This window comes from Centruroides vittatus, unplaced genomic scaffold (assembly GCF_030686945.1).
Source record: "Centruroides vittatus isolate TY-2023 unplaced genomic scaffold, ASM3068694v2 contig_388, whole genome shotgun sequence".
NCBI lineage: Eukaryota > Metazoa > Arthropoda > Arachnida > Scorpiones > Buthidae > Centruroides > Centruroides vittatus.
In genome coordinates this window covers 879,579-907,331 of record NW_027122204.1, presented here as the reverse complement: position 1 = coordinate 907,331, position 27,753 = coordinate 879,579, and the positions used below count along the sequence as shown (strand labels likewise).

The window sequence follows — 27,753 nt, the reverse complement described above, 5'->3', positions numbered from 1 at the left end:
CGGCACAGGATTACACCTACTTTATTAGGCGAAAGCATTTTTACGTTAGTGTGTGTCAAATTTGCAAATTAAGCTTTTTATCCTTTTATAATGATGTCATATTAAATTTAGTCGATATATTGAAAAGATTGCCGTATCCTAATCTATTTTAAATTAATTATTAAATTATTATTTTTTATTTGTATTGATGAAGTTATGTTTTATGACCTTTTTCTTATAAGCATGTACTGAACAGTTGTCATAACAGTGAAACTGATTTCCTGTATTCAAACTAAATTATTTTTGTAATAAAGTTTCTTTCTGCAAATAATAATACATCCATCAAGAGAAGTTAAATAAAATGTATCATATTTGTAATGCAACTAAGGAATGTCAATTTGCAATAGCCATTAATTCTTGATTAAGATAACTTCTTTTTAAAATCATTTTGAAATGTATATCTTACTCATTCCAGATGACCAGGATATAATGAGAGTAATTATTAAAAACAAAATTTCAACTAAACAAGAATTCTTTTAATTACAACTACATTAACATGATAAAGTAAATGCATTTATGTCAGTCATTTTGTATACCTGTTGACAATGAAAACAATCCTAAACATTTGCTGCCCAGAGAACAATCAGCAAAAAAAAAATCTTTGTTTAATTTACAGTAAACTTTCTTGAATCTTTTTAACATCTTGATTATTATTTTTTCTTGTTTGTGAAATGGTGGAGATGTATCATGACATCTTTTAAACTTACTTTTAGCTTCTGATTTTTTAATATATTACTCTAAACTTGACTAATATTCCATTTGAAGAAATGCCATGTATAGTTTCCACAGAAGGCATATATACAATATGTATACATTACTTTGATTATATGGATATCAAAATATCTATATGTTGGGAGTGGAAATAAAAGTTTTCAGTCATTAGTGAGAAAACAATTGGCTTAAATACATTTTGTTAGATAACTGGAGAAAATTAAAATGTCGTGTATTCATTCACATTGTTTATCGTGTTATATTAGTGAATCAATTGATCCGTTTTTACACAATATGTTTTAAAAAGAACCACTAAAGTCTAACTCTCAAAACTAAACTGTAAATAAAAATACCAAAAATTCAACTGATGTATTCAAATTATCAAACTATACGAGAATTGGACTGATTTGTTTTTTTAAACAATCTTAAGTTTATTTTTTGTATAAACAGTAGCAAGTAAAAATGATTAGCACAATAAAAGCAATAAGCATGCTACTTGACAAGTATTTTTAGTCACACTCTACAAATGTAAACTTATTAATTATTATAAGAACAATGAACAAACTGATAAAGGTAATTAATTTGAACTGTTCAAAGAAATTGGTCTGTTAAGAGAAATATTAAATAACAAAAACAAATTTTGCCATACTGGTTAATATTTACAGATAAATACTGAAGTTAAAGAAAATCTTTGCTATTACTGTATTAAATATATAGAATAACTTTGGAAATGTCAATAAAAATGAACTATGTAAACAAATTTATAAATGTATTTATATGACATTACCTGAAAAGTATTTTTTGCATTTTCAATTTTGATAAATCCTTAAATTTTCTGTATCTTACGTGATATTTATATTATATGAATTTAACTTAAAATTTATAAGTAGATAACATGATTTTAAAATGCACCAAGATCACAAAACTCTTAATTTCTACAGTAATCTCTTAAGGTAATTTTTATAGTATATTTGAAAATCAACTTTCTTAAAAGTGATTTTGACAAAATTTTGTATTATAAACTATATATTTAATTTATACTCTATTTACATCGTAAGCTACATTACTTGACAATGTTTTTTTAAATATTTCATAATGATAGAAATGAATAATTTTGAATAAATTTGTTTTATAAAGAAAAATAATACTATAAAATGTGTTTCATCAAAAAACACAACAGCAACCATTATTTTGACTACATTAGCAAATGCATGTTTCATTATGATAAATAGTAATACAGTAAGTCTGATTTATGCCAAATGATAGTTGTAAATCAAATCACATATCTAACAACTCCACCTATTAAACACTGCTTCAAACATACAAAATAGTAAAAAATAGAGAAAATACTTATTATTTTCTCAGATTTCTTCATAATTATAGTAGTTTATACTTATCCAGAAATGAATACATATGTTAAAAATACATTTAAGAACCATTGTGCTTTTCCAATTCGTGTGGAAACCATTCGAATAAACTGACTACATTGAGTCAAACAATTACTGTACCTGTAACTTTCATTACTTTATAAAATTATCATTATTAATAAATTCAATTCTACTGATTTAAATTCTCTTATATATAAGGAATATTAGAAATAATATATCTGCAATTCATCCATATGTTAAACTAATGGAAATTTAAAATTCTGGACATAGATGTGTCTTAAATTCCATGAAGTTCTTATTTTCCAAATAAATATAACAAAAATATTGTATCATAATTTCTTGAATTAAGAAAATATATTTTAGAATTTTCACTAATATATATATATTATAAATGCAAGTTGAATTTTTACTTGTATTTTAATAGCTAGATATGAAAGTCAAGACAAAACAGTGATATAAAATTTTCATTAAAATTGATCTCTTTCCAACTGTAGACAGATGAATAGTTCAAAGTTCTTATGTGAAATATTAACTTCAAATAATGTTCTTGTTGTCTGTTGCCATGTTGTTGCTAATTTGTCATTAAGAAAATAAATAAAAAGCAAGTTAACTTGTAACATTTTAACATTAATTTCATAAATATACTTTTTGTACATTTATTCCTAAACACGTACAGTACTATCTGGTAGGGGCAGATCAAAGGATTACAGGAACTTAAATTTCGTTTTTAGTCATGGGAAGGGCTTATTTGTTTGAACTCCAAAACATTTTAATGGAAAAATATAGCATATCAGACCATCTTCAATACAACTGTCTTGCACATCTTAATAAAAAGGTACTTATAATTATTCAAATAGTTTTAATTTTTGAGTTGGCCCCCTCTTTGGGTTGTTTTGAGCCTGCCATTGCTATCTGGTAACAGCATATCTTTGTAAACTATATATAAGTGGTTTGGAAAATTCTTGGAATTGCATATAGGTGGCAATTTTATCCGCATGAAACAGATGGAATCAGGAACCAGCATCACTACTTGTCGTGTATGCAACATTTTGTCACACAGAGGAAATAGAAAATGCTGTGGAAAATGATGGAAGCAGTGAATGTGGATTACAAAGAAGAAAATAGAGAAAACAGAAATATGTGCTATGATAAAGTACCTGATAAAAGAGTTAAATGTCACTGAGATTAAACCCAATTTAGATGAAGCTTTGAAGGAGTCCACCCTGTAATATTTGATAGTAAGCAAGCAGATGATGCTTTTCAAACTTGGCTGAGACCATGTGAAAAATAGTTGCAGCAGATAACCCACACCACTACTACCCCAGAAAATGTAGACAAAATCCACAATATACAGTTGATTGACCCTCACTTGAAAGTTCAAGAGATTGCTGAGGTCATAGGCATCTCTGCTCACCAAGTGTACAAAATCCTAATCCAAGAACAAGGCATGATTAAAGTCTCTGTGAGATGGGTACTGTGTTTGCTCATGGCCAAACAAAAATGTATACAAGGACATTCTTTCAAGGAGTGTTTGGCCATCTACCAGAGAAATCCACAGGAAATGTTGCATTTGTATGTGATAACAGACAAGACATGGTCCACTACCATATCCTTGAAACTAAACAACATAAGATTCTTGTTTCCACCTGAAACTAAACAACAATTTAACTATCTCTGAAAAAAGGCAAAAGTGGTTTCTTCATCAGAGAAAGTTATGGGGATTTTTGGAATACCAAGGAAATTATCCTTATTGACTACTTGGAAAAGAATAAGACCATCAAGGCTACTTGTTATTGTGACCTGTTACAGAAATTGATGACTGCTATTGCAGAAAAGGCCTCATTATCATGATGAAAATCCTTTCTCATCATGACAATGCACCAGCACATTCTGTTCATCTACCCAGGAAAAACTTGCCAACCTTCACTTCCAAATCCCTTCCCATCCCCCATATTCTCCTGACTTGGCTCCTAGTGACTTTCACTTCTTTCTAAACCTGAAGAAAATACTGGCAGGTAAAAAATTTCACACAAATGAAGATGTCATTGCTGAGGTGAATAGCTATTTTGCAGAACTGAATGAATTGGCTTTTTCTGCTAGAGTGAAGACATTGGAACCGCTGGAATAAGTGTGTTATTCTAAGAGATTATATCGAAAAAACAAACAATTCAACCACATTTTGCATTTTATTTTATGTGATTTTGAGAAGTTTCCAAACCATCCATATATTATAGTATATTATGGTAATGAGATAATAAATATTAAGGTCAATCAATATTTTGTATTACAGGAAATCCTTGTTAGTTTGAAATTCAAGGGACAAAATAATCACAACTTTGAATTATTAAGTTTTGAAATATCCAAAATTTACATATTTCTGTACAATATGCCAAATGCCACATAACTAATGTAATTTATTAAACAAATGGAATACAGCTACAAATACACAATGCTATTTTCGTTAATTAATAATAATATAAATAAACTGCAGGTAAACAGCACATGTCCAGTGCAAACTTCTCAGGCTGCCAGATAATTTTACAGAAAGTAAAACAGAATTCCTGTAATGTAGCCCAAATTATTTTTAAAGTGGTCCAAAAAGTAGTAAATTGCCCAAATGTAGTAGCCTATAGCCCCACAAATATCTCAATCTGCTAGTCAAAGTCCAATCTTGCAATCCCAAAGATCAACTGTATTTTATGAGAAAAGAGAAAAAAAAAGGTAGTCCGTGGGTAAGGTAACACCAGAAAATGTGTTACTGTAAGAGCAGAGCCATATTGATCAGATTAGAGTTGTTCTTGGTCTATTGTTTTCTTATAGTATGGAAGCACTTTGATCTAAATAAATGAATTAACATATGTATATCACAGTTCAAGCAGAATTTTCACTTCAAATTACAAAGCAGCTGTATTTTGAACTAACCAAATTCCTTAACACATAAATCCCTATACCCCAGCTGGGACAAAAGTACATTTACAAACTAACAGGATTTCAAATTAACAAGGACTTCCTGTATCACTATTGTCATCTTAGGTCATGTCATTATTAATTGTTCCAAGAAGAATTGTCTTGAAACTTATTAGTTTATTTATTAAATTTTGAACTTTGTTCCAAGTTGAGGAAACAAATAGTTTTATTTGATTGACAGTATTCTAAAATCTAAAATACTATTCTAAACTCAACTGTCAATTATAGTTATGGTGTAGGCTAAAAACTTTTGAATGGCAGTTTTTACTCTGCTGTACTGACAAAGTTACCGAATTGTACTTATTTTCCAGTTTTATCATTTATTGTTCTATGGGTCTGAAAACATTACTTTTCAAGTAAAACTATAGGTTTCCTCAACTTAGAATTTTAGAAACTTTTGATTTTAATTAATATTGAATAATCAATTATTTCAATAAGTGAAAATGCTTTAATTCAGTGGTTTCCAACCTGTGGGGGGGCCCCCTAGGGGGGCGCGAGACTGTTGCAAGGGGGGCATGCAGCTGTTTCCAAAATACCATTTTCGAATACAAACCAAAAAAAGTCGAATAGGTGTCAAAAAAATGAATCAGCAAAATAGGTATACGTAATCCACAATCCTCGCCGCAAATTTTTTGGGTACAAATGCTAAAACATCCATCCATACTCTTGCTGGAACGAGAACATCTCGCTTTCGCGTTTGGAGCCGAGCACGCTTTGAGTATTTATGAAATTAGATTGTTAGAAAAATTAAGGGGGCACAACAATTTTTTTTAAAGGGGGCGCAGGTACAAAAAGGTTGGAAACCACTGCTTTAATTCTTAATTTTTTTCAATCACAAAACTGATTTTGTTTATTAGTAGTCTTAAAGTTATTTAGAGTTCAAGAAGTCATTTATTACAATTAAATATTTCTTGAGACAACGTATGTTTCATCATAAGATCAAACTTGTTCAATTTGATTTTGATCTGAAAACAAACTATATATCATTCTAAAAAACATTTAATCATAATAAGTGGCAATTTCTTAAACTTTATTAGCAGGATTATGTTTTAAGTCTGAATGTTAATGATGGAGTAAATAGTATCAAAAGAAAGCATCTTAAGTAGTCAAAAAGTTAGAAATAATTTATAGTCGTATGTATTTTTTTAAAATAATTATGGTTTTAAAATTTTGATATGCATTTGAAATAGTTATCAAAGTTTATGCAATGTGTACTTTATGTGAAAAATAAAAATTTACCATAGTAAGACTTGCATGTACTATTTCATACTATTTGAATGTTAATATGCAATGTAAAAATATTTTTAAAAATGCTTTAAACCCACAAAATTTGTTTTATTAAAATATTTTTCATCAAATACTGACTGACATAAATAAATATTTGATTTTCAGTATAACATTTTATAAACTAATATAATTTTTGAGTGAACAGTATTTGTGAGCCAAAATTTTTATTATTATAAATGGTAAATTTTACGAAATTACTGAAATTTTTCAATTTACTCAAGCACAAATATAAAACGTGCAAAACAAATGGTCATTAAACTTATTTATCTATAAATTTAACAACATTCTTTGCAATTTTTCTATTTATGCTTTTCATCATCACAATGTATTCAAAATCAATTTTTTTGACAGTCAATATAATTGATTGTATATAATTATTGGTTGATTTCTTTTCAGTATCTAATAAACTACTATTAGTAATTTACAGAATACAATCAAACCTTGATTTAGCACTAATTTCAGTTTATGTATGATATTAGCCCTAAATTCAAGAATCAACATTGAAAATTGTATATTGAAAGTTACATGATTCGGTGATAACAATGTACTTGTAATATAAAATTGAATGTTTATTAATTCACAGTTACCTAAAGGGTTCTTTTATCTAATATTTATAAAGAGGACATTCATTATATATTAATACTTTATGAAAATAGTACTATTTAAACAGGGTGTTATATCAAGGTTTGACTATTTAATTTTATGACGACTTAATTAAAATAATAAAATTTTATCTGAAAAGATACTCAAGCAAAATTTTTATGATTATTACTGATTATTAATAAACAAAATTAAAATGCCTAAAATTTTCAATCTATTTAATAGTTACTCGATATATAATCTTATGTATGTATAATTTTAAATTTAGCATAAAAAAATAATTTTAACAATTTAATGTTAAACCCTTTAAAATTACTGAAAATAAAATTTACACATTTAACTAGTACATATCTGTTTTTATTTATATACCCATCAATTTTCTAATCAACAAAATATGGCATTCATTACAAATTAATAAAAGATGGTCAGTAAACTAATGCCTTTCATATTGTCTGTATAATGAATATTTTACATTATAAAAATGAAATTTGTTTGTTTGTCAGAATGAAGTTCAAAGATTCATCTTAATGTTTAGGAAATAATTTAATGATTATTTATATTTATGAATTCATACTACAGAAAATATATCAAAATAAAAATGTCAGATTAAAAAAATGTAGAAGAAAAGAATATAGGAAGTTTGATAAATAGCAGTATAATTGCTTTGCTTAAAAAAGAATTAAAGAATTTGCTATTTTTCTAAGGAAAATACAATATATATTTTTGAAATAAAGTATCATTAAGAAGAGAAATGACATATTAACAAAGCAGATACATTGATGTATTTTTTATTGCAGGCTTGACAACAAAAACCATAAATTTAACTTTCCACTGCAGAAATGACAACAGTGAAAACTCTTATTTAGCCACCCCAACACAAGTTATTAATGGTGCAAGCATATAACTACAGTTATATTTTAAACATGGGAATAAATCTTCAATTTTAATATAAAAAGATCAAGAATAATTTTGAAATATGTTTATATTTAACAAAGCCCCAGAGTATCTCATTTTCTACAGAATTTTTTTTAAATTCTACTTCAGCTTAGAGGAAAAAATTTGCATTTATTTTATAATTTTGAGCTCACTGTTCTCTTACTAGCTGTGGTTAGCAAATGGCCTGGTGTTCATGTAACAAGTCTTTGTAGCCTTTCAAAAATTAAGGCATATTACATAGACTGGTGTTTCAATAATCACCAGTGGACAGATCACAGCAAGAACATTTAAGCCTAAATATATTCTTCCTGTAATGAGCAACAATTAAAAAAACAATCTATTTTTATTCTCTCATTTCAATTTTTTTTTATATACGTTGCACACATGAAGAAACACTTAAGGTCAATCATCAAAATTCTGCGACAAAAGGAAGTTCGCAGCAAGGTTTTCATTTTTATCACAAGCAAAGTATGCCTGTATGACGAGGTACTCTGGAAAACCTAGTTGTTTCAACTGTAAAAAGGAAAACAGAAAAATTATTATTGACATAAATAACATTTTGAAAAGACTAATTATCCATACCATTAAGAATACAAAATGAAACAAAAATTTGTTTTCTTTGATGATAATTTTAATTTGTAATACATATATTAATATTAAAAAAAATAACTCAGTATACCTTTAAAGCTATAGTCAAATGAATTTTTTTTTAAATATTTTATAATTTTTTTCTTTTTCACATTCGAAGCTTTAGAATTATCCAATATGTATACAGTCTCTGAAACTTGGCAACTTTTTAAACATGTTTATTCTTCCTGCTTGTTAAAGAAATTAAGGAAACAAAAAATTATTTAAAATTTTTAATTGAAAACAATTCAGGCTCATTTGAATCAATCTCTGCCAAAAAAATATTACAAACTTTTAGAATATAGAATAGAACATACATAAATATAAAATGAATGTGCAAATAGAACAAATATTTAAATAAAAGGAACAGACTGTTAATTTATAACAATCTGAAAGTCTAAAAAGTCACATTATAAAAGTTTGTAATGTCTTTTTGGTTGAGGTTGGCTGAAATGAGCCTAAAGCATTTCCAATTAAAAGCTTTAAAAAAGTATGTTGATGAAGCCAAGTGACTGCATATTAGGATCTCATGGCCTGAAGGCCACTGGTTGCTCATAACTGTTCAAATGCTTGTGGAGAGGCAACTGAAATCCAGATTCTGAGGAATCTTGTTGTGCTGCTGTGCTGCAGTAACATATTAACCACATTTGTGGCTAGTGCATTGCAAACAATCATTATTCAAGTAAGACTGCTTAGCCATTCACTAAATAACCCAGATCTGGCTTCATATGACTATTCCAAATGTTAAAAAAATTTTGGGATTCTTAAAGAGGCTATTGCTGCTTATGAGGAGCATGTTTTCAAAGCCATTGCAAAAAAGAGTGTCTCATTGCTTCTGTGATTAGTACCACTACATGCACTTCTATATTAAAAATGATGAATATTATTTTGAACAGTTATGTAGTCAGAGCAGATACATTTTCTTTATTTCTTAGAATCCAAAAAAACTAATAGTCAGGTAAATATCAACTGCCATTTGTTTTTAAAATCATACCATAACCTTAGTTATTGACTATTAACATATTATATACAAAATACTATAGAATAAAAAAAGATTATTTTCTGTTTCTTCAATTTGAATTTACATAAACTTTGTTTTAAATTCTAACATTCATTTATTTAATATTATAAGTAAACTAAACAATAACACAAGACCATCTTCAGTAGCTTTTTCAATATAGATAAAGTCAAATATATTAAGTTAATTCATTTCATAATTCAAAATAAGACAAATCTTTCATGATAAAAAAAAATCATTCTAAATGCAATTGAAAAGTTTTAGTACAGTCTTTTAACTATATAACCCCTAATATATCAATCTAAAAAAATATTTCTAAAAATTAAAAATTAGATTTTTATTCTCATAGAATTCAACAGCTGTTTAAAAATTATAGATTACAATTGTATCAGGAAATTAAATAAAAAGATTTGTGAGTAGTGTGATGAGTTTGGCAATACCACAAATCAGAGTTGATGACAGTAAATTGGCAGGCAGTGCTTTTTCTAGTGTTCACCTGCTATCTATTGAAAAAAATATATTTAAAACCAAGAACATTATTTATTTTGAATTTGAGGAAGACCATTTGAAACTAAATAACAAAAATAGTTCACAGATAATTCTTAACTTATAAGGCCAAAATTTAATTCTTTTATGCAGTTACATAGAAGAAAACTAAAATAATTCAGTCTCAAGATTAATATCTTAAAAGATTTTGTTGTATTCACTTCTAAGTGCACTCATGTGTCTTGGAATTTTTTTCATACAGCAATTGTCATAAATAACTTGTTTTTAAAACATACCTTTATGGGCATAAAAAGTTTGAGATATTTTTACATAAACCAAGGCCTTAATATTTAGTCTCTTTCCACTTTAAAAATGTCTCTATTCTATAATATAAGCAATTCCCAGTTATCACATTTAATTTAAATGATAGTGAGCTAATGTTATACTTAAGTAGTGACAGTTATTTATGTTGGGCCAAATACTCCTTGTGTTTCTACTCACAAATCTTTGTAAATATCAGATGATTAGACATAATTAATTATTTGATACTATATGTTCAACTTATGATATTTTATTTCCAAAAAAGGATAACTTTTATTCTTAACTGTAATCTTGTTATTTTTTACTGAATTTAATTTTTAAAAAAATATATTTTTTAAATTTGTTTAATTTAATTTACGTAAATAATAACATAATTGTTCATAATTAAAATGATTTATAATTGATAAATTTACAATTTAATTTTCAAAATGTTTATATAATAAAGATTACTTCACATACCCGTTCAATAGCTTCTTTATCTTGAGGTGTCACTTGACCCATGGATGCTTCGAAAGGTAATCCAGCACTCTGTCCTAAAGCCCCACTTCCAGGACCACTTCCACCACCACCAGATCCACCAGTTGTCTGCTCAGAAGCACCACTGCCAGTACTACTTAATGATGGTTCATTCAACATCCTCACAAATGCTTCTTGATTTTGTGAAATTAATTGCAACAATTGTGGATTGTTTTGACCAATTTGTTGTAAAACTGCATTTAGCAGTTGTGGATTTGCTTGAATAACTTGCCTCATTTGTTGAAACTGTGGTTGAGTACGGAGAAATGCTAATGGATCACCTAAAATGTACCATATCCATTATAATTTTTATTTAAAAATTTTGTTTAAATATAATTACAATATCAAATCACTTAATAATACAAACATTATTTTCAGAATTTGTTTTTAATTACTCCAATGTATATATATATATACACATTTTAGACATTTTTTAATAATTTAAATGGATAATTTGTTAATAAAATTTCAATTTTATAAACTTAGTGTTCATTTAATGTATATATTTATTTATTTTGAATATACAGGGTGATTGGAAAGTCTCTCTACATCAATGCATTCCTCTATTGTTATTAGTTATTTTCATGTTTCATATTTTGTATGCACTTTGTAACACTCCTTCCTGCTGGTACAATTGGTACAATTCCCATCCCTTTCTGGTTGTGGTGTTAGCTTACTAAAGAATCTATTTTATAGTGCTGATTTTAAAAACTACTTTTTCTTAATATCTCTTTTATACAGACCAAGAGATCGCTAATAATTTTTTGAAAATTTTATGGCAAACGGATGGATGAATATTGTCTTTGCTTCTTACTGTGATCACTTAATTTCATGCAGTTTTCTGGTATAGAAATGGTAGGTTAAGTTTTCCCCATGGAGAAGAACTTTACTGCAATTTTTTTCTATGCTTAATTTCTAGATATGCATACTGTAAAGTTGTATTTTTAAAATCATTATATATCACTCGGTGATAATGATTTTTAACTTGATTTTAAATTCAATTATTTCCAGATATGTCTATTAGATGCATATTCAATTTCAGATCCAAGCTTTGATTTCTAATGGCTTCTCCATAAATGCAATTTCAAAAAAGCTCAGGAGTTGACAAAAACCACTCAAATTGGCCAGAAAGTATGCTGAATATGTTTGAGATCATAAAAAGTGGTTATCCTACCAAGACGATTCCATGGATAAAAGAAATGACCTACAAATTGGCAAAAGAAAGATCAAATAATACGAATAGTAGAACTCACCCTCAAATGTGACACCCAAAACAGCATAGAAAACAACTTGGCTAAGGCTTTCTCCAAAAAAATAAATTAGTTGCATTCTCTTATTATAACTGGCTAGTCCTGTATGTCTTTTTTTGAGAAACCTCAGCCAAGTTGTTTTCTACACTGCTTAGGTGTCACATTTGGTGGTGATTTCTATTATCCTCTGTTTAACCTGTGGAAAAAGAAAAATTAATTAAGTACTTTCTGACAATAATAGGAATTCAGTCTGCCACAAAAAGTTGAACTTCTCTGAACATTTTCAGAATAAGGTTAAGTAACACCACTGCTGGTCACTAAGTGAAATCCAGAGTGGGCGAAAAAAACCGCATATAAAGAGTCAATAATGCTACTCCCAACTTTAAAAAAATTATCAGTAGTTTGGTCAATGTTTGATGAAGGAAGGTTATACAGCAGACACACTTCTGGGAGAATGATAAGTGTTCATGTGCTTTTTAATGATGAAAGTCCAACTGAACTTCATCCTCAATCTAATCAGCAAACCAAAGAATAAGATCAGGCAATATCTGTACACACTCCAATTAGACCAAAGATGTCATTGAAGATCATGACTGCTATCATATATAATTGATGAAAAGACTACTGTCAATGGACAATATTACAAGAAACCAAAAGAAATCATTTCTTTCATTGAGAGAATCTTTCAAAAAAGTATGGAAGGATTGGCCTGGAATTTTACCAGACTTAAATATGATTGAGCATGTCTGGATAGGGCTTCAAGATAGTGTTCAATAGGTCACAATCAGGAAACAGAGAAGTTAATTGCCAGAGTAAAGGCAACATGGAATTCTCTGACAATGGCTTACACAACAAAATTGGTTGAACTTCCAGCAACTCATTCTTAAATGAGAGGAAAACAGTACACACTATACATTTATTAGAAACGAAATAATTTTTTAACATTTTTAAAAAAGAAAAAAGGAATTCTGAAAGGCAGTCTCCATTCTATAAATTGGTTATACTTAATAAAGAAAACTAACTCAAACACCAAGTTAAACAGACAAAAATGTTCATATTAGTAAACCTTGTTATAATACTGAACTAGTATTGATGTTTAAATGAGTTATTTTTATATTCTGAAAGTATTAATCATTTTATGTATGTTTCAGATCATCCTGTGTATGATTTATTAGTCTGAAATTCATACCAATTTAGCTGATATTTCACTACATAAGAAATTTTCAGGATGGCTTCATTTTTTCATGGATGGCACATCTCTGTTTCTCATATGTAATTTTTATTACTCCTTTATCTGCTTGAGTCTTTTTTATTATATCTTTCTTAGCTAAGATTGTGCCTACTGTACAGCTGTTGAAACCATACTGCCTAGTAACATCAGACATCTGCCCACTCTACCTTGGCTATTATCTCTTGCTTAGTTTCTATAGTGAACATTGTTCTTGACACTACTCTTTATAGGCCCCAAATTATTATCAGTTTTTTAAATAAAAAGTTTGGAAAAGCACTTACAAAAATTCAGAGAACAGAAACTAACTATTGCAAAACAGGTTATGTATACAACTGTGAAAGTCTCATTCCATAAACCATGTATAGATGCCATTAAAATATAGTTCTACAAATCTTAAATGCATCTTTTTTTCTTGTATTTGTTCTGTCAGATGTTTGTTATTCAAACGTGTGTTCATTGTCTGTGTCTGATTCATTTGCAGTCTAAACCATTCATTAACCTATTACCCACTGTATATATATGCGCGTGCGCGCGCACAGTATATATATATGTATAAGCAGTTTATTTGAAAATTTTTAAAATTTAATTTTTTGTTAAAATTGTGTTATTGTAAAAAAGTTATTCTTTTTGTTGAAATCAAGAGTTCATTTATCCTTTTTTAAGAACAGTACAGTACTATATGTACAGTACATCAGACAATACTTACTGTATATTGATTTTATATTTCCTGTGCTACCTTGTATTTGTACATTTACATACAAATAATGTTAATGATAAATGATGTTAGAATAAGAAAAAGCTTGTGTTTCTTTTGTAAATTGCTTATTTTTTGTTCCATTGAAGTTGTGGATTCTGTGAAGCATTTTTCTACAAGATGTACTGTAATGTATGCAATTTTTGTTTTACATGGTGTTCTTTGGAATGTATCCACCAGATAAAAGCAGGATAGTTTTATAAGGTTTCTAAACTTTAAAAAAGTAATAGATTTTTATAATTATAGTTATGTTTTACAAAATTTTGATGACTCCAACAATAGAAGTTGTGAATTTGAACAGAGAACCAATAATTTAATACCATTCCATGATAGAATGTGGTATTATAAAACTAGCTGGACAATTCAGTACTGAATGTCCAACTAGTCAACAAAAATGAATAAATTCCATTATTGAACTGATACAGTAACTTTGTGAACACAACATAAAAAATAATAATAAATAGTACAATTTACAAATTTAAGATCTTTTTACTTCTTTTTTGCTATATTATTAATTATAGATAATATTATTGATAATTACTTAAACTTTCATAAAAGCAAGAAATTTAAGTGAAAAAAAGTTGGTGAATTTAGACCCTGAAAGATGTTAATAGTAAAAATTACATAGAATTAATATTAATAATTCTGTATTCTTTTTGTTTGACATAAATTTTAAAATATTCTACATTACTGGACAGTAATTTATAGGAATGTTACATATCATATTCAAAATATTCAAACTTAATTTTAAAAAGTTTTGCATATTTTATTAATGCTATAATAAGAATATTTAAAGTGATCATTATTTTTTAGTATTACCTTCTGACTGACTTGGATTTGTACTAGGATTACTAGCTGGAGTCTGAGTAGGTGTGGCTTGTTCTTCTCCTTGTGGTTCATGGTAAGTTGTAGGAATTCCCTGAAATAGTTAGGTATTTTTATTATATTTAAAATGTTAATATATGACAGTAAATTATATAACTAAGTATAAAAATTTATGAATTTAGTATGTATTAAATCAACAAAAGTATTATTTTAGTGGGCACTGTTAGTTGACTTCATAATCAGGAGTAAATCAGAAATCAGTATGTTTAAAGAAATATTCAAGTTACAGATGTCTGAGTTAGAGAAATTTTACTATATGTTTTTATTACAGTAAACTTATTTTGGTTTTATATTTTTAGTTAGAAAACAATGTATTATATTGACTTTCTTGGACTTATGCATATTATTATGCAAGTTATTACTTATGAAATATAGTGTAAAATTTAGTAGAACTTACAGAAATCAAATACTCTACAGCTCTATCAGGATTATTATAACTTGCTCTTAAAGCTCTTTCTACTTGTTCTCTTTCATAACCCATTTCCATAATTTGCTGAACCATCTGTTGATAGTCTTCTCCCAAAACAAGAGCAGATTCTGCAACACTTAAATCTAAAGCTGTAGGATTATCTGGTGTACCACTGCAAAAAAAAATACACATAATTATATGATAACTCCCTAAAATTCAAGCAAATTCTATGTATGTACACAGGCAAGTAAAAACAAATTGAAAATGAATTTTTTTCCTATCAAAAGTAGTGGAGTAATAAATTCTCCATCTATATCATTGAAGAAGGGTTATCAATTTATCTGTCCAAAAACTGAACAGATATACGATGCTTTTCTTGACTGCTACATAGTGTAGAGCAAGTATTGTTTACAACCTGCCAACAACAAAATGACAATGCACACTCACACATTGCTATGTTGTGACTGAATTTTTGACCAAGAAAACACATCTGCACTTCATATCCACTTCACAGCTCAAACCAGAATCCTGTGCCTTCTATTCTCATCACTAAAATGAAGTTACAAGAAACCATTTCTTGTAACTTCATTTTAGTGCAGCAGTAACAGCAGTAGTCAAAGCATTAGTGACATTGCTGAAGAATGTCTCAAATTATGGGCTAATACGTCTTCAAGGATTGGTAGAAATGATGGCAGAAGTGCATTGAATTCCATGGGGAAATTCTTTGAACAACACTGTAGTTACTATATCCCAGAGTAATTATCATGTGAGAAAAATGAGTTTCAATTTGTTTTCACTTTCCTTTATGTGTGTGTCTCAGACACCCATATAACAATTTTAAAATTAAGTGAATTGAGTTTTATGAAATTTCCAAAACTTTTGATAAGTAAATCAAGTATGCTGTATCAAATGATTTTACCTTTAACATCTTGTACTGGCTGGAAATTGGCCATCTAAACCAACAGTTTAAGTTTATAAATAGAACAGAATATTTTTTATTTCAGTTTGGTATGAAAGATTAAAAAATGGAAACATTTTGTTGCACATTTTTATTGAAAATAACTCTGACTGACTATGACATAAGTAATATGCACATACATATTGCTTTTTCTTGGTATTAATCTGAGTGAGTGGCAAGGTACTATAGTTCCATTGCAGTTTAAAGATAGATCACTGTCACAGGGATTGTCCAATCTAGCAATGTCTTATTTGAATGAAGAGGCATACAATATGTTGTTGACTATGAGTGTCCAGGTATATTCACTGTAGCCAAAAGGTTATGTTATGCACATTATCCATCTCATACTCCTCATTTGTAGAATGTTTTTTTTTCACATTTGGCTAACTGAATCAGAACTGATAATGATGTTCAGCCTCATCATAACAGAAATAAAAAGATCACTCAACCAATTAGAAATGATTAGTAGATATTCTTACATCAGTAGAAGTTAACTGTCATGATTCCATCAGACATTGAAAAGATTTTGATAATATTCATGCCAGTATTTGGCATGTCTTGAGAGATGCCAAGTTTCACTCTTACAAAATATTCTTGCACTAAGCACTGATTTGTGATGACTGTCAACAGAAACTTACATTTTTGCAATTGGATTAAACAACAACCAACTGATTTTCATTGTATTTTCTGATGAATGTACATTTAAAAGTGACTGATCTGTCAATACCCGAAACTAATGTTACTGGTCATGACATAATTCTCACTTGTTTAGAAAAGTGAAATTGACAACATGTTTGAAAAGTAAATGTTTGGCGCAGCATTATTGAAAGTGAGATCATAGGTCCTATTTTCCTTGAAGGAAATCTGAGTGGTACTTCACATGCAGTCCTGCTGTAGACAGATCTTCCATCTTACTAGAACACCTTCCTCTGCAATTATGCCTGGACATTTAGTTTCAACAAGATGAATATCCAACTCACATCAACAGTTGTCCATGAAGTACTGAACACTATTTTTCCCAACAAGTGGCTCACCAAACATGGTCCAATCAATTATCTACCCAAATCACTTGATCTGACCATTATAGATTACTATTTATGGGGAAAGATCAAAGATTTGGTCTACTGTGAATGTCCAATTATAAGGATATGATACTCAGGATAGGTGAGGCATTTCCATCCTTAAATGAAAATTAAATTCCTCAATTAAAAATTATCTTCCCAATTAGAGTTGAAATTTGTATCACAGACAATGGTGCTCACATTGAATACTAATTCCACCATTAACACAATCCACAACATAAACCCATATTGCTTATGTCATGGTCAGTGGAGACATTTTCAACAAAAATGTGAAACAAAATGTTTCCATTTTTTAATCTTTCATTGAAATAAAAAATATTCTGTTCTATTTATAAACTTAAACTGTTGGTTTGGGTAGACTATTTCTAGCCAGTATAGGATGTTCAAGATAAAACCATTCAATATAGCATACTCGATTTATTTATCAAAATTTTTGGGACATTTCAAAAAACTTATTTCACTCTACTTTAAAATGAGTATACAAGTGGTCTGAGACACCCTGCATATACATACATATCAAAATCTAAAAGCAAATAGTAATCAATAAATATGGTTTTAAAAAATCTTTTAATTCATGTAATTAAAAGATTTTCAAAATTTATTATTTCCATGAATAAATTTATATAAAGAAAGCCCCAAAATATATTAAGTTAAAATACACTGACTATAACAAGAAATTTTATAAAAGTTTCAGTTTTAGTTATTATAGGTAAATGTATTAAGCTTTTTGCATTATCAACTTCAATGGCTACAACTAAAAATCAGTCTAACATGAATTATTATCAACAGTGTTAACAAAAGCTTTAAACATTCAATGTTAACCATTTCAAATCACTATTTGTTCACAGTACAGCAATTTAAATTTTAAGCATTTATTATTTCAATTATGCACTAGATGAATTATTAATTATTATTTATTAATAATCTTTTCTATACATTTTTAAATTGTTTTAACATGCCTTTTAATGCCAATCAATAAAACAAAAATTTCTATTAATTATAGCCTCACTTAATGTTATTCATCAGTTATCATTAACATGGACAAGTCCTAAATGATTGCAATAAATGGATCATACTGTACATTTTTAGACTAACAGCTAACAGTTAAACAATTAGAGAAGCAGGAAATGCAATTAAGAGAGCTAATATTTTGACATTATGTGTAACCAAAACATTAAGAAGAATACATTAAAACTTTTTACTTATATAAAAATATACCATGATAGAGTATGCATAAGCTGGATCAACTTTATCACCTATAACATAACAAAACATTTCTTACAGCTTATGAGACTATTAATTAACCTGTGACAGATGATAATTTGTGAAATATTTTGATAATTATCATAAAATAAAATTCCAAAATTTGTTTCAATCCAATACAACAATTTAATTCGTTTACATTTAAAATTAATTACAATTACAAAAAGCATTATAATTTATTAACACAAAATGAATTAATTGCCAATATTCACTAAATTATAATTAGATTAAATGATTTAAAGTCATTAATTAAAAAATCAATCATAATCCATTAAATTTCAGCAATTGCTTTTAAATGATATAAAACATGTAAAAATCATTATCGTAATTTTAATTCAAATAAAAATTTATTTTAAAGTAAAAAAACAGCAAAAATTAACTTTGACAATTTTACTTCTTAAAATTTATTTCAGGAGCTGCTTTAACTTTAACACTTTGCTTTTTTTGTATTACAATACATAAATAAAAATTTATATATATTTGTAGTTTTAAATATTACATTTAAATAAAATAAACTAAAACAATGATAAATACTTTTAAAATGTTTTACTCTTATCATGATAGAATCGATAAACTTTACTGAACCTAATTTAAATTTTGTACTTTTTGAACTTATGTCCAGATCCAAAAGTGAAAAACTACACACACAAAACATCCAAATTTTTTAACAATTGGATTTTATTATTATTTAACAGATTGAGTTTTGTATTGCTTACCTATTATTGCCTGATTCTGTATTTACTTCTTTTTCAGTTGGTTTAGATTCTGCACTTGTTCTATCAGAAGTAGCAGCTTTATTCTCTGTTACAGTTGTGCTAGAAGTAGTAGCAGTAGAAAACTGAGGTGCTCCAGCAACAACTGCTGGAGTAGTTGGTATAGCTGCGGCTTCGTGACTTGTAGTATCACCTGAATCTGTACCTAATTTTGGCTAAATGATTAAATAAAATCATTAATCATTTATTTATAGGTTAAATTCTGAAGAAAAATGCTGTATGAAATATAAATCATGTTGTTGTGATATCCTAAAAATGTTCATTTTAAATATTTAAAATTAACAAATTTTGATTTATCTATTAAACATTGATAAGTTTAGTGTAATGTTTAATAAGTATTTATTTATGATAAGTCAAAGTATACCTATCCCTCTTTTCATGCAATTTTGAAACAACACAGTTGACAAAAGAAAACTAATCCTCTTTTCACACCATCAATTCCCTCATGTAAAAAAAATAAATATATAATAAAACCAGTTTATTTGAAAATTTTTAGGTTCACACCTTTCTATATGGCCAGCCTATTGGAGAAGTGTGAACCCACAACCAACTAACTACCAGTGTTTACTGGTTTTATCCACTTGGCCAATGATGGAATGTAAAAATTTTTAAATTTAACTTTGTTAAAATTGTGTTATTGTTAAAAAGAAACTCTTTGTTGAAAGACTGGTTTTAAAATTACATGTTTCTAAATCAAGAGTTCATTTATCTTTTTTAAGCACAATACAATACTGTATAAACATCAGAGATTGCTGTGTTGATTATGTTTCCTTTGCTACTTGTGTTTACTATATAAATGTACTGTACATATAATGTTAACGATAAATATTGTTAGAATAAAAAAGCTCATGTTTCTTTTGTAAATTGCTTATTTTTTCATTCCGTTGAAGCTATGCATCCTATCAAGCATTTTTCTACAGGATGTATATACTGTGCATTACATGATATTACACGGTGTTCTTTGGAACATATCCACGACACAAAAAGAGGACTAGGCATATTAACATAAATTATGCTATCTTTATTTTTTCTAATTAGTCAAAAACTGATCAGCAATAACAGAATACTTTTTGCAGTATTTTTAAAAACATTATAATATTTGAAAGGAATGCAGTATTCATCATACTGAAATCCTCTTACAGAGTAAGATATGAAACATTTTATTCTAAAAAATTTAAAACACTTAGCTTTGAAAAATTATTACATATGCATGATTATACAACAGTTCTGAAATGATATTTATTGGCTAAGTAATATTACAGAATTATTAAAGAAAACCAGTGGAAAATTTGAAATTAAGCAATATGTTTAAAAAATTAGCAATTTAATAAATATTTAATTTTTAAAATTAAAAGAATATAAATCTGAAGAAAAAATTCTCGAATTTTATCATAATAATTTGATCTTTGTCAGCAATATTTAACTGAATAATAAAATGATGTTTGATAATAAATTTTTTAATATTAAAGCAATTATTAAAAAAATTAGTTTATGCATGCATGTGTACATAGTCAAAATATGGATTTTGCATATTACATGATAGATTAAAATTTATATTGCACTTGTAATAGAGATCACCTATAAATGGTCTTGACATTTGAAGTACATTTAAAATTTCCTATTGTAATAATTCATATTTTGTGATCTGTATTTGGGACTGTTCTCTAATATTTTTAAATGACAAAAGGTATCTTAATATTAGAAGATCAAAGCAAAAACTTTATAAATTAATATAATTTAAGTATGTTATAAAGTAATTATTATAAAATATTAAGCTGATTATGTACATTTATATAGGAAAAAAGAAGAGACTTTCAGAATAATACTCAAAATTTAATCACTAGAATCTGTTGTTGTAAAGAAAACAGATACTCATACTTTCAATTTCCTTTCATTTTTATATCATTTCACTGTAATTATTCAACCAATTACCAAATTTATAAATATAAAACAAAATATTAATAAAATTATAAACAAAAACAACAGATATAGTTCACTAAAACTGAAAACTTAGGTTTATTAAGTCTTTTTGAGGGAATTTTTCATCCTCAGTGTCTGTTACATAAAAAACTAGTGAGAAAGGAAAACAGATTTTTTTTAAAGAAAAATTACAAAAAATTTAAACATACATTTTAATTTTTATAAAATGGAAGGAGTCAATGATAATTTTTATTATTAAAAATTTAATTAGTAACTAAAAATATTACAGAAATGTAATTTTGTTATTTTTAATGTAAAACCAATATTTATTTTACAGTGAAATAAATAAAAATATAATTATAAAGCATAATTATTTTTTAACAATATTTGTAACATAATATATAAAAATAATCACTATTACTAAAATCAAACATTAATACTTACTTTGGTTACCATAATGACAACAAACTTCTTTTCATCAATGTTATATTCACTAATTTGAGTGTCATCACTAAGTATCTTTCCTAAAATTAAACAGAATAATTAATGTATAGTAAAACTAGATTTTGAACTAATAGCATTAATATATATATAGAAAAAAAATTAAGACTTCAACAAATATGAAATGTAATGTCTAATTTTTGTTTAGCATCTTTCAAGTCCATTATGATTGCATTTGCTTGGAATCACTGTTCTTAAGTGTTTTTTACCAAGGCTAAGAAAATTATGTTTATGAAAGGCTGTACAAACATCAAGAAGAGACAAGTATTCTAAACTCGAAAAATTGGTTAATCTGGAAAATGTTCTATTCGAGCAAAATGTCCGTGTTTACTATATGAGGTGAACAGAATGGTTATAATTTTTCAAGAAATACTTGTACAAAACACGTCCAAAATTTTTCTGAAAATTTTAAATTGGAAATTACAAAAGAAAAACTAAATAAAAAAAGTGGTACCCATTACACTGTTAATTTGCTGGGACAACTTTTCACCCCCAGATTACGTTGTTAACACCATGGCATATGGTCCGACGTATGCACCTGGTATTACCAAACTGTACCCAGAGCATGTGATGCCTAATATCAAAAGATTCATTGTCGACATGAAGTATGTTTACAAAGAATGCTATAGATGGACAGCTTCCTCCAAAATTTGTTCCATGAATAACAAGACTCAAGATAGCAGTTTTTGGCACAATTTTCATAAAACCAAGAAATGGTTGGCAGATGAACACTTCACCATATAAAGGTGATAAAGCAGAGCTCTCGTTCTATTACAAGAAGATACTTACCAATCTTTCATGCATCTATACATCATTGGCATAGATTGTGAACCGGTGGACAGTGGTTATGTAGACAGGTTACAGGTTCACAAAGTTTACACACACATCTCTGGCCATTGATAATGTAATTAAGCAGGACAGTTGTTGCCTCACCAGACACTCCTAAGTTATTTGCTTTCACTAAAATGCATAAACCAACACTTTCCTTTAGACCCAATGTGGATAAAGCAAGATCAATTCCTCTACTAGAAAATGCAATAAACAACTTTAGATCAGAGCATTTGAAAGGTTATATGTTAACTATCAAGAATCCCACTGATCTGATAGATATTTTACAGCAGGTAGAGTTAACAGATAGAGTGTATATTATGATATTTGATTTTGTTTCTTTATACTCCTTGGTAAAGCTGCAACCGTGCTTCTGTGCTCTTAGGGATGTTTTACTTGGAGAGTTAATGCACATGCTCACCAAAAACCGATCTTAGAACTCACACACCTAATGTGTTATACCTTGGTATTCCAATTTAATAACAGCACATATTTACAAAAACGTGGAGTTCCCATGGGCAGCTCCATTTCAAGTGACCTATGCAAGTTGGTTGTATGACAATTGGAGGAAAAAGTCATATCTGATTTCATATCGAACATTGTTGTATACAAGAGATACCTTGATGACCTTTTTGTTCTCTGGAAAACTGAGCCAGTCATAAATGGTTTCTCACAACACTTGAATAATAATCCTTATGATCTAACCCTTAAATTAGTATTAGCACTCATTTCTTAGATATTAACATTCATTTCAACAAGGGCCACATAGAAACAAGCATCTATTACAAACACGGCTACTTACTATTAATTATTCCAGCAAACTCAGCCGACCCTATTTCATATGAAGTGATTGCCTTCCATGCAATAACAAGATGGGCCTATACACACCATACTAATTGAGAAGATACGTTAATAGAGTTAAGCATCTGGAAGACATAGCTATAAAACATATGTATAGAAGAGACCTAGTACATAATTTAGCCCACATCTACTCCAACCAGCAAGCCACATGCAACAATTCCAACACCCAACAGAGGTCAAACATGCAATCCTAACTCCAGGTGCACTGTGATAGAATATAACCAGTATTTACATACCTTGTATAAAAAAATTTCTGACAATACAGGTACCAAGCTTGCATACAAGAGAGCTCCCAAGATGTATAAATTTATTATGCAATGGGAAGGACAAGGCTGATAAATGTAGAGCTCCAGGGGTGTACAGTGTTCCTGTGAGGGACAACAGATTCCAAAGGAATTTAGTGTACTGTACATTGGGTCCACCAAATGCTCAATACAAAAAAAAAGAGTGCAAGAACATCAGTATGACATTTTGAACAAAGGTATACCACCACCCTGTCCATTTACGCCACTGAGCATGATGTGTGAGCCGATCTCCAAAATGCCACATTAATAAGGCAATCTAACAGATCACATAGAAGCCTTAGAAATATACAAGGCTGACCTGACTGGCAAATGTATTAGCTTTAAGGACAGAAAAACAATCTCATATGCATGGCAATGCTTTTACAATAAACCCAGGGAGTGCCAACATAATTTAATTTTTATTATTTAGTATTACATTATGCCTAAAATTTTTACACAGTATATGTAACTTTATATAGGTGTTAAATTTATATTTACTACCATTTAATTTTTGTTATTACATATTGTTATGTTTGTGTTTCAATTTTAAAAAAATATTTTGAAAAGCTATTTGGCACATTCCAATTTGAAATATCATTAAAGACTTGAGGGAGATCTTAGGGTTGAAAACATTTGTCAAAAAAATTCTTTACATTAAAAATTTGGTTACTGAACTTTAAAAGTTTTTTAAAATGTGTTTGTGATTCTTTCTAGTATTGAAAAAAATGTAATTTTAAGTGTTCTGTTTGATAACCAAAGCTTTTCAACTTTTACAGAAGCCGAAAATGCTTTGTTCATCAAACTAGTATATATTCATACATCATATATTCTTAGCATAATGATGGCAAATCATCAATATATATTCAAAAATTGGTACTTTCATGGTTTGCCAAAATATTTTTAAATTTCTAACAAATTTTGTTCATACAATATAAATTTAAAATTTTAATTTATAAAAAAAAAACTTTCAAACAGTTCTTGACAATTGTTTGAAGGTGTTATCTATTTTAAAAAACAACATTAATATTAGTGTGCAAATGAATATTACTTCATACATGCCTTTTCTCAAATTAAAAAATTGCCATATGTTCAGACAATTGTTCATAAACAACATAGTATAGGAATTTCATATAGACTATTTCAATAAAAAAAATGTATTGAACAACAAATGGATTGTTTATTGCAATTAAAATCTTTTAATTACACTCATGAATCTATCATCGTAAATGAATTAACAAAAATCTAATAACTGATATAATAATAATAATTTTATTTTTTATAAAACATTTATTATTATGTATATATATTATAATTACTAAATTAGGCAATTGAAAAACAAACATGAATAAAACATTGTCACTTGAAAAAATGTACAAAGGGATTCAAAAAGGGATTTACAACTTTAAAAGCATATAGACTTTTAATCAGAAGATTTACAGAATCACTTGAGGCATTAATTTACAAAAAAAATTAAATTTATCTTGCTTAGTACCATAATACTAAATTCTGTCAGTGAGATGTACAGTACATTTCAAAACTGGTCTGGAATGTATTTGCTGTGTGTCTTTTTTCAACAAAACAAAATCCACAATTAGTAAAAATTGTAGGGATCCTCTAAATAGATCTACAATTTACTCTTGATACTGAAATTTCATTGACCCTAGTTGTTCTTTTTGCTATGACAAATCCCCCTAGTTGCCTATGAGTTTCTAATTCCACTATGAAAAAAAAAGTAAGGATGAGTTTTGTTTGTAGTCCTAGGAAATCAATGCAAAATACATCATTTTGTAAAATGCAAAACTGACATTTCATAACTATTTGTAATTTTTATAAAAACATTTTCACTTAAGACTATAAAAATTTGCAATGCCACAAAATGTTACTAATATGCATATAATGATATAACAAATTCTTTGTTAAAATTCATGCCTTGGAGTGAGAAAGAAAAGACATTATGTTTGGTGATGAGGTGACATTTCATCTCAGTGATAAACACCTACTATGGAAGAATTTGGGGCTTCAAAAGTCCACAAGTAACTGTGGAACATGCTTGTGTCAGTTCAAAAGTGAATGTGTTTTGTGTTCTTAACAAAGATAAAATGTATGACCCTCTCTTTTTCATGAGTGGGAGGGAGAAAAAATTGACAATACTGTGTATCTAGATTTGTTAGAAAAGTCTTTCATTCAACAGTTAAACAACACATCTACTTGACTTAAATACTGGTTAACTTAATAAACACTCACTTCGTTTAACCTTAATATCCGGTACTTCTTGATCGTCCAAAACCAGTCCTCGGAGAGGACGAAAACGTTTGTTTGGACGATCAAGAAGTACCGGATATTAAGGTTAAACGAAGTGAGTGTTTATTAAGTTAAACAACAATGACACAAAAAGACATGCCCTTTCAGCAAGATAACATCTGTACAGTAGTGAAAAGGTGCTTTAAGATTTCCTCAATAGACTTTTCCAGAGTCCATTTGATGAGCAGGACCAATAGCAAAGTCACCTCTTTCCTAGATTTGACACCTCTACTTTTTCTTCTGGATTTCATTAAAGATTTAGTTTTTATATATATGCATACAATGACACCTTTTGTACTTATTCCAGCAACTGGATTAAGTTGCTGGAATAAGTACAAAAGATGTCATTGTGTGCCTAAATATATATTAAATAGTTCCAGTTCAGTACAAAACTTATGATTTAGTTTTTAACCCGTAGGGGTCGTATCATTTGACAATTCATAGGGGTTGCTGCGTGTCACCTCAAACTGCATTTTAAATATAAATTTATATCTTAACAGTTTAACTTTTTTTCACTTTTTTCTTCTAAATATTATTTTCCATTCTGTTTAGTAATTAAATAAACATATATGTTAACTTTGTAAGCCTTAGTTAATTATTTATTAACATTTGAATTTACATGTTAAATTTTGGAGAAAATTTTTATAAGTACAGTAGAGCATCGATTATCCGTCACATCGGTTAACCGACTGCGTTCTAGTCAGCAAATTCAAATGTCCGCTAACGATGTGGCGCTACAATATTTGGCTATGTTTTGGCTACTTTAATATTATTTTTGTTAAATTTTTGCGTGTTTTAGCTGGCAACACTGGCTCGACCATGAAAGGAAGGCCAGTATTTAAACCATGCTTAATTTTTTTATTTTTGTCTTTATTTTGTGGAAAATAAAGAAATCATTTTTAATGATACAATAGCGACGATTATTATTTTTAAAAAATTTTGTTAGGCTTAACATCGATGAAAATTCAACGCAAAGTAGGTTAATAGCGATATACTAATAGCCCTATACAAATTACATGGGATATACTAATAATGTATTTTTTCATACTTTTCGGTTATCCGTTTTTTCAGTTATCCAACCAACCCCAATCAAGTCGAATAATCGAAGCTCTACTGTATCTAAAAAATTCCAACTATTTAAAAAAAACACGAAACAATTAGTGATGATAAAAGTTATTTTTATCATAGAAAAGGTATGTCACTTCATGATTTAAAAAAATTATATTTATTACATTTACATTACATTAATAATACAAATTTACGCAGAAGTCAAGGGTTGCTGTGGGTCAACCCTGACCCCAAAAAGCCATTATCTTTTAATGCATTCTGCAAAAGTGAGTAATGGCCATATGTTCTGATAATAACAAAGGATATAGGAAGCTACTGTGAGTCACATCAGTAAAACATAATTATTAACAATTCAGCAAATCATAATACAAGGTGTGCAGGTCAGAATGGGACATGCAACCCCTACCGGGTTAAGTTTGTTCATGGTTTGATGGAAGATTAAAGTTTTTTAGTGTTTATTCCATCCTTAACTAGAAATCTTACTGTGTC

The 27,753-nt window shown here is 28.2% G+C and overlaps 1 protein-coding gene across 1 annotated transcript in view; it reads right to left on the bottom strand.

Moving 5' to 3' along the window:
• Positions 1–7,764: 7,764 nt before the first annotated feature.
• Positions 7,765–27,753, bottom strand: part of Rad23 (UV excision repair protein Rad23) — a 37,146-nt gene continuing 17,157 nt past the window's right edge. The window contains exons 3-8 of the mRNA XM_067270899.1: positions 21,866–21,945; positions 19,445–19,656; positions 15,414–15,597; positions 14,951–15,050; positions 10,840–11,177; positions 7,765–8,441 (exon numbers count right to left, since the gene is read on the bottom strand). Of these exons, the coding sequence (XP_067127000.1) occupies positions 8,331–8,441; positions 10,840–11,177; positions 14,951–15,050; positions 15,414–15,597; positions 19,445–19,656; positions 21,866–21,945 (1,025 nt within the window). The 3' untranslated portion in view covers positions 7,765–8,330. The remainder of the gene's footprint in view (positions 8,442–10,839; positions 11,178–14,950; positions 15,051–15,413; positions 15,598–19,444; positions 19,657–21,865; positions 21,946–27,753) is intronic.